General features: G+C 28.8%; 1 protein-coding gene across 1 annotated transcript; it reads right to left on the reverse strand.

Moving 5' to 3' along the window:
• Positions 1-1,915: 1,915 nt before the first annotated feature.
• LOC114177239 (pectin acetylesterase 8-like) lies at positions 1,916-5,535 on the reverse strand. Its single transcript, XM_028062511.1, has 13 exons — positions 5,386-5,535; positions 4,490-4,643; positions 4,301-4,383; positions 3,938-4,067; positions 3,760-3,839; positions 3,557-3,643; positions 3,351-3,475; positions 3,201-3,261; positions 2,979-3,032; positions 2,820-2,897; positions 2,627-2,732; positions 2,384-2,529; positions 1,916-2,252 (listed from the first exon to the last, which is right to left on the reverse strand). Exons 2-13 carry the CDS (start codon positions 4,608-4,610, stop codon positions 2,124-2,126), a joined length of 1,200 nt encoding a protein of 399 aa, XP_027918312.1. The 5' UTR covers positions 4,611-4,643; positions 5,386-5,535; the 3' UTR covers positions 1,916-2,123.
• Between the last annotated feature and the right edge of the window lie 4,089 nt (positions 5,536-9,624).

Raw genomic sequence — 9,624 nt, forward strand, 5'->3', positions numbered from 1 at the left:
TTCTATTTTTTTTTTCTATTTCATGTTAATTTGTAAAACATTTAAAATGACCGGAATCATGAACTATTTAAATTTTTTTGTTTTAGGAAATATGACAAATGTTGGATGGAAACATGGAATATATGTTTTGGCAACAAAAAAAAAAATTAAATGGAGGAATTTTCAGACACAAGCATAATCTTGTCAATCGGTATTAGATATGATTATAAGGTTAGTATTTTTATTATTTTATTATGTATGAAAATCATATAGTTTCATGATCCTAAGTTTTCTAGAATGAATTAGCAACGTAATAAATTATATATAGTATCAAAACGTCGTTATATTTATAAGTTTCCTCTTTTAATGTTTTTCTCCAATTTTATGAGTTTAGAAATTCGATTTTGAAATTAATTTAAACCCTAATTTTATGTTTTTCGTTGCGAATGGTAAAATTTATGTATTCGCTAAATGCTTTTGCCGATGAGTATACTCACTGCCCTGATCATGTCTTCAAATCTTCAAATTCAATTTAATTGAAAAGTCTATTCGTAAATCCAATCTCGTTAAGCACATATATCTCTTCATTTTGATTAATTTTTGTTTTTTTTTTTTTTATCTTAGATGCTTGAAATTTTATTATCCTGATACTTTCTATCTTTTTCTCATCTGATAAGGACTTAATAAAAATTGATATTCATATAGACATTAATTCAACTCTACAAAATTATTACAAAATCATTTTATAATGTGAGATTTATACTAAATTATATATCGTAAACTTACTTTATGTCTAACTCCACCATTCTCTTCTATTTCTATGTTATTTCTACATTACATTGAAAATTAAACATCTAAAGTTAATTATACTGTAGTTTCTTAATTGAATCGGAGATAATAATGAAATATTTTTTTTTTTGTGATTTACTTTTATATATGTTTTTTAACTTTTAATCAAATAAAAGTAATAAAAATTAAAACTTTAACCAGAATTAATCACTTATAATATATTATTTATACCATATATATATATATATATTTATTGTAAATTCGTATATATCTATTTTTCTATCTCTTATACCGTTATTATCAAATTGATGGTTTCTTAAAAGTAATAAATTCATTAAAATAATAGTGATTAATTACGATATCAGTAGAACTACCTAAAATTAATAATTGATAATACTCAATAACAATATTTAATATCTATTAACTTTGATTAATGACATGACAAATCATAATTAATTGTTTATTATAATAGCAAACGTATCATAGTAAATAATATATATATATATATATATATATATATATATATATATATATATATATATATATATATATATATATATGTTGTATAGAAATAATTGGGAAAAGAAAATAGGATCAACGGGCCTAGAAATGTAGACGACCTTTTGGATTTAATAAAAATCACAATAGAAGAGCATAAGCAAAGTATAATTATTGTCAAAGATAAAACGGTATAACCTTGTACAAGAGGTATTTTCAAATCCTGTTTTTTGTTAACTTTTTCTTTGTGATGCTTGCTATAAATCAAAAAGCTCGTTTAGTTAGAAAAGAAAAATCCATTTCTGTACCACTTTAACATATAGATTTGTTTGAATGTTGTAGACAACATTGCAATAAGAACAATGATATCTTACTCAGGACAAATTATACTTTGTGAGATTTGGTTGTAAATAATTTTCCTATACAGTGGTTTTAAGTTATAGATTAGTTTTTATTTTTCTACTATATTTTATTTAACTCTTTGCTATTTTATTGATTATAATAACATTGATAAAGGAAGTATAGATTTAATATGTGACAGCATTTAACAAAGATGTTAAATTCAATTATGCTAAAATTTTCTCAGTAATTATTATTATCTTATTCGCTTAATACTTTTTTCTCTTGAGTTGCTATAACACCAGTAAAGTAGACACAAGTAAAAGCACAGAATGTGCCATTTTACTAAGATTACAGAAAATACAACATTAAAGATTGAGGGCACCCAGTGCACAACCTCAGGGTAATGGTGGCCTTTTTTTTTTATTTTGCAAGCTATGAAACTTTGAAACCTTATACTCTCATACAATAACCATTTAACTAATAATTGTGTGGTTTATAGGAATGATTAAACAAATCTATATTCCAGGGTGGTCCTTTAGATCAGAAACAAGGTTCTGACAAGTGGGGTTGCAAGGATAGTTGCAATCTACTTCATTGAAAGGACCTCGACCATAAAACCAGTCTCCTACTGCCTTGGCAATTGACTGCACAATGTCATGCATACAAGTTAGTTTTTCAATTGCATAAAGAAGCAAGTAATGATAATAACAATACTCATAACACACACAAAAATCCTTATATTCGACAAATGGAAGAAAATAATGCAGCATCTTACTGTATTGGCAAGATGTGGTGAGTCACTTTTAAACCATGTTTCCTGTGATTCTGTTTGACAGTGGTCAAAGCAAGAATCTATAAACATTCCTCTAGATGGAGAGTCTCCAACCACACTCACTGCCTTCTCGAATTCCTTCTTGAAGCCTGAAAATAGAGCACAGTGATAATAGAGCACAGTGAAATTCTTTTATGTGTTACATTTCTTATTACACAGAAGTTATCAAGAACAGAAACTGTTCACCTTGCACTATACTTAGTTGATCATGTGAGCATTTGCTTAAATCAAGCTTGCAGCTATGCCAACTGTCACTGGGATCAGCAGCACCAGGTGCCAAGATGTTCCGAATCTGAACCAAAGCAATATCTTGAGGATCAGAAAAAGAACACCACTCTGAAAACAAACTGAAACTTATTGAGCATGAGGGTAATCTAACCTGCCATGAGTCATAGGCTGAATTTACTATGAAGATTGGGGTACTGATATGTGATACCACATATTGTGGGAAAAAGCACTACATGACATTCAGAAGCATTAGTAACAAACAACAAAGAAGTTCCCAACCTAAAAGGAAAACTATATGTCATAGACTTACCAGTCCTGGGCTGAGTTTGGAAGTGCAAGATGAGGGCAAATTCTTTGTCGAGCCCTAAAATGATAAATGAAAATCACTCAGTCTCTGCTTAAGAACACTTTAGCCATTAGAAAGTAAATTTCAAATAAAAAGTGGGAAAACTTCAGTAGCAGTCTTGGTGTTAGACACTGCATATGTAAGTAAGTTCTTTCCGAATATAATCAAAAGAGAAAAGGCACTTACATGTGTGGACACAACTTTACTGTAATAATCTTCAATGAAACGTGTTCCTGAGATATCCTCTCTGTTGTAGGATACATTAAATCATTCAATGATCTAAGGAACTATAAAAAGTAAGGAAAAACCAAGTAAAAGACAATTTGAGAATCATACACATTGATAAAAAAACCAGCATCTGGAACACATTTTACAGTAGCTCCAGAAGGTAACAGAGCTTTAAAATTGTCACAGTGTAATATAGTAGTCAATCCTCCAGCTGAACAGCCAGAGAGAATAGCCTGCAGGTTCAAGTTTCAATTAGTGAAAGAAAGAACCATTCAGGAGAAAGAAAAAAGTGCTAAATCATCAATGTCTCGTACATTTTCAGCCTTGTCCATTCCTTTTGCTAATAAATCTTCCATTACAACTGAAAAAATCCTTGCTCCTCTAAAGTACAAATTGTTTGTCTGACAAATTACACAAATCTCATCAGAAAGAAAAATGGAAAAATAAAATTTACCAACCCTCCTAACAGTTTTCTCTGAATTTGATTCCAAATTCCTTTGAATTCCACAAAACTTACCGGATCAACTTCTTCGACATCACCAGTAAACGATGACCCATCACAGTACCTAATCTTGACTCTGTTCCAATTGTAGAAATCTGAAATTTATAACATTTCGTGAGAAAGCTGAGCAAAATAATCAGTTCATGACTATTATGAAGAAACAATATACAGAACTAGTGGTGAACAACAATACCTGGATTATACCCTCGGTCGTTGCCTAAAATTCCAGAAAAGTAAAGATCCTCAACCATTTGGTTAGATGAACCTAAGCGAGTATCTTTACGCCCAAGGCAATCGTCGGCATCTTTGCACCATCCTCCTCCCTAAAATAATGTAGTGGTGAACATTATTATCATGAAAAGAAAATTTCCACGGTTTGTCCAAAACCAAGAAAAAACAACCAACAAATATGGCATTTAAGATTTACCCTAGAGATGAAATATTTGTGTTGTACTCCTACACATAATACATATAAGAATACTAAAAACGACTAAGGAATTTTTCCATGAGTTAGTAAAACAAAAATTTGGGGGCCAGGTTGCTGAAAGGGACATACCTCCATGTGAACAATCCAGTTGTTAATCCCTTCTCCAGTTCCCTTATCAAAGTGGTAAGCTGGGGGACTTCCATCCAAACAAACTGCACCACATGTTAATCTTCAATCCTCAACTATTATATAAATATTGCTAAAAATTGTAACACTGGAGTATTAAAGCTTCATAAGATGACAAATAAAATTCCTCACCAGCTCCTTTCGACAGTGCATTCTCGACCAAAGTCAATGGAACCAAAGATCCTTCTGCCTTAAGCAATAGCAGTACACAGGCTACAAGATTTAACCATTGGATCATTCTTCCGCTCTTCATTCAGCAAAATCCAACCAAAAGAAAAAGGTAAACCTGTGCATACAAAACAAGGTTCACAGAGATGCCTTATGTAAAGGAATCAATATGATATATAAATAATTCACATAAAGCCAAAAAGTTTTGCTGGCCGAAAAAGAAAAATAAGAACTTCAGTGTCAGTGCAGAAGATAGTGATATATATTTCATTAACTACTGTGCAGAACCTTTACGAGAGAGGAACGAATATCCATTTCAAAACGTGTACTGACCGTTATGCAGACACAAAAAGAAAGACAAAATATACAAAAAAATAAAATAAAGAAAAAGGACGAAGGAAACAGAGATCGTAAAATGAAAATTACGGACAAGAAGATAAAGAACTTGTTTTCTTGTTGGAAAAGTTAGATGAAATACTTCAAGTCCATTCCACAAAAATAGAATTAAGAACCCTTTCGTCTGTTTAGTACCAGAAAGATAAGCTGTTTGATAAATTAGCCCAGAAAATGAGACCTCCAATGTTCATGCAAGTTAAATAACGCATGCCAATGTTATGAATATGATCATAACATCACAAAACCAAGCATCAACATACATGCATTATAGCGCAGAAACAAAACTCTCCTTCCATTCCAACACTACCTATGTTAACAACTACTATAGAGATAAATTCGATAACTTTATGCATTCCCCAGCCCAAAGATAAAAAAAACTGAACCTTCTTCCAACCCCACAAAAAGAAATGATGAGAAGAGAGAAAGGAAAAAAAAAAGAGTAAGCACATGGATAGAATGAAGACCTGAAAAGGAGGAAAGATGGTGTGGTTTGAAGTGAGTGAGTGAGTGAAACTGAGCTGAGGGTGGTGGCTTATAAAATGGTGGACGGGGACACAAAATTAGTGACTTGCTGAGATAGGCAATGGTTAAGGAGATTTGGGAAAGATGCATTTTTGGAAGGGTGAGTGGAAAATTGGTATGAGAGGGCGTGGAGGGAGATTGTGGTTTTGGATTTCGTTTTCTAGAGACACTGTATGTGATTTGTGACTCTCAACGCTCTTGTGGGGAAAGGGACACAGAAACAATACATTGAGCCAACACTCGTACCCACGATAAATTATCATGGGCAGGTGCTTCTCAACCTTCATTCATCTCATTATCTTTACAACATTTTTACTTCAAGAAAATCACATTACTTCTTTAAATCAAATTTAAAATCATTAATGACAATAATGATGCACATATTCAACCACAGAGTACTAAAACAATTCAAAAATATAAATAAACTTTGGCGGGAGTGACAATGCAAATCGCTTCGGTCCATACAGTACGGGTTAGGCTGATCCGTTCATAAAGAAAATATAGATCGAAAAGTCTGGTCCTTCCCATATTTTGTATGGCCTGAAAATAGGTCCATTTAGAAAAAAATCTTATTATAAATTTTCAATGTTTAATAAATCAAAAATTTTTAATAAGTTTATAAGAGTAATAAGTAAAAATTTTAAAAAATTGAATGATAAATTAATAATTCAACCTTTATCACGTTGATATTCGTAATTTGACAAATATGATCTATTTTTCAAATTTTAGTACATTAAAAAATATATAACAGATATCTTTTTTGATAATACAAGAATTTAAGAATTTAAAATTTTCATGTAAAAGTCCAGATAGAAAGTAATCAATAAATAAATAAATATATATATATATATATATATATATATATATATATATATATATAATATTTTATGGGGCTACGAATTAACTCATACAAATTACAGGTCAGCCCGTACAGATCACTGCCCGTATAGATCACTATGTGGGTCGGTGGACTCAATATCTAAGCAAATCTGCATTCTTTTACATGCTTGTGATCGATTTATCATACTACTATGTGGGTCGGTGGACTCAATATCTAAGCAAATCCGCATTCTTTTACATGCTTGTGATCGATTTATCATACTAAGCTCACATTAACACCCTTACCCTATAATCATTTTATAATAATATCTGACGTGTTATTTACTTTTTTTTTATTACTTCCGAATAGAAACTTATACATTAATTACTTTTAAATATTTTCAAAAATGTTTAGTTATGTTCTAAACATTATCTATTCTCAATAGAGTATGTTATTTACTATATGATAGTATGTTAACCTCATCGTGGAAACATTAATCATATTGGATGATTATATTTTTTTATTAATTATTTCTGATTTGATTTTTTATTTTTAAAAGGTGTTGTAATTTTATTAATTGAAAAATGTTTCGTTTTAGATAACAGTACTAATCCTCATCATCCTTCTCACGTCTTGTTTTGACTAGGACAATTAGTGGTATGGTCACTATCCATAGGCAGAAAGAAACTACTAAAAAACGTTTATAAAAATTGAATTTAATAACTACAACTAGTTTGATTCGAAACAGTAAAATATTTTGTAAATTTATATTTATTCGAAAATGATTAAAGTATAAACTGTATCAAATGTTATATGGTTATAATTTTATATAAAAAATAAATTTTATCAATTCAAATTTTAAATTATCATAGCTATTTATGTTATAATTTATTAAAACTTATCAAATAATTTATATTTTAACAAATCTTAAAAACACATATTACATTGATTTATATATATATATATATATATATATATATATATATATATATATATATATATATATATAAATGAAACATTAAAATGATTTTAATTATAAAATTTTGTCAACATAATTTAAGTAAAATGAAGTTGAATCCAATATATATAATTTTGAGTGAAAAATTGTATATAAAGTATTAAAATTTATTATTATATTTTGTCTCTTTAAATTATAAATCCCAATTTAATAAATTCATGCTATTAACTTAAATATTAAACAATAAATTATCGCATAAGCATATAGATATTAAATTCAAGGACTATAGATCACAGAACTGAATATGGTTTTTCTTTAACAAAATATTTTCCATACATTTAAGAACTCAAATAGATCATGTTTGTCAAACTACCAATGTGAAAATGATGCTACATAAGAGATACATCATGTTTGAAAGAAATAATGGTTGATTTTTGTGATATATATTAAAATTCATGATACATAGAAGTACATCCCATTGAATGACAAAAAAATATTAGAAATTTTTAAAAAATTGTAGGAGAAGTAACATGCAACTCCCATCTTATTTACTTACTGTGTCCCATCTATTAGTCTTTTTTTTTTCTTCAAATCCGCCACCTATTGCAAGAAATAAGCGTTGATTTTTGTGACATATATTAAAATTCATGGTATATAAAAGTACATCTCATTGGATGAAAAAAAAAATTGGAAAATGTAAAGAAATTGTACGAGAAGTAACATGCAGCTCCCCCTTATTTACTTATTGTGCCCCATTTATTGGTCTATTTTTTTCTTAAGTCAGTCACCTGCAACGACGGACCTATTAGATGACAAGGGGAGCCACGGCTTCCCCATAATTTTTGAAATTTATATATATATATATATATATATATATATATATATATATATATATATATATATATATATATATATTTAAATTATATTTATATATGATTTATATTAAATTTATATTATGAAAAATTATAATGAAAGATAAAATAAAAAATTCAATGGAGACATTAATTTATAAAAGAGATTAGAGTTTTTTTTTTAGTTATAAGAACTTTCCATAATGTAAATTATCATGAAAATGTGTGAGAAGAAATAAATACAAAGAGATAGATTAGAAAACAAAGATTGGGGAACACATAGATTGAGATTGAAGTATACATTCTCGGATGATCTCTCACATATCAAGGTTAGTATCTTATTATAATTTATATATGTTAAATTTATAAATTTTTTTAGGATGTTTCTCCCAAATTAAGTTTATTCCAAATGAGTATAAACCCTAATTTTGATTTTAGGGATTGTTTTATGAAATTTGTATGAACCTTAATTATAATTTTTCCCAAATTATTATAACCCTTAATTATGAAATTTAGGGATTTTATATTTTCTGCTGCCTATGGTAATTTTTTTTAAAGTTTTGAATTTATATAGTGTTGCTTATTTAATTAAAGTTGTATGAATTTTGTTATGTTTTGCATTGTGATAATTGTGATTTGTGAATACAAATTTTCTTTTTTCTAAATAGGTGAGATGTGATAAATTTATATTATAAAGATTATGATAAAGAGTAAAAGAATTGATTCTTTTTTGGAAAGAGGAAGGTTTGTGATGAAAATGAAAAAAAAAAAACATCTACATTAACTAAACTTAAGAAATTTCATGAGAACCAAGAATTCAAGACAATGAAAAACAAATCTCTAAATTTCCTAGGGTTACATATAATGAATTTAAAAATTCATTAGAACACGATCCGAATAAACGTTCTCAAATTTGACAATACCCACCAAATCAAATTAATGAGGTACGAAGGGTTTATCAAAATGGTATTCATGGTTTATATCATGTATAATAGCATGATATAATAACGAATGATAGTCATATTTTTTTGAATTCTACTATTATGTGTGCTTGTTTTAAGTCGAAGAAATGAAGAGAAAAAATGAAAAAAAAAATTCTAACTAAAAAAATTATATGTAACAAATTTAATTTGGCGCCCTTAGATTTTTTGTCCAACTTCCGCCACTGGTCACCTAGTGCAAGAAATAATGGTTGATTTTTGTGACATATATTAAATTCATGGTACATAAAAGCTACATCCCATTGGATGAAAAAATATTAGAAAATTTAAAAAACTTGTAGGAGAAGTAAAATGCAGCTCCCCACTTATTTACTTATTGCGCCCCATTTATTGGTCACACAACTCTCCACATATTTTTCATTAGGGTCAACTTATTTGCCTGTCATATTTGGCCTATTTATTTTTTTCAAGCCAGCCACCTAATGGTACATATAAGGTACATCCCATTGGATGACAAAAAAAGATATTAGAAAATTTTAAAAATTTGTATGAGAAGTAACATGCAGCTCCCCCTTCTTTATTTATTGTGCCCCATTTATTGGCCTGTTTTT

Source organism: Vigna unguiculata, chromosome 3 (genome assembly GCF_004118075.2).
Source record: "Vigna unguiculata cultivar IT97K-499-35 chromosome 3, ASM411807v1, whole genome shotgun sequence".
Lineage (NCBI taxonomy): Eukaryota > Viridiplantae > Streptophyta > Magnoliopsida > Fabales > Fabaceae > Vigna > Vigna unguiculata.

Excerpts from the sequence above, each read along its gene's own strand:
- LOC114177239 (XM_028062511.1), bottom strand. The coding sequence starts at position 4,610 with ATGAAGAGCGGAAGAATGATCCAATGGTTAAATCTTGTAGCCTGTGTA. Across the intron at positions 3,262-3,350 it reads GCTGGTTTTTTTATCAATGT|AGAGGATATCTCAGGAACAC; the intron begins GTATGATTCTCA and ends ATCCTACAACAG. Across the intron at positions 2,733-2,819 it reads CAGCCTATGACTCATGGCAG|ATTCGGAACATCTTGGCACC; the intron begins GTTAGATTACCC and ends GCTTTGGTTCAG.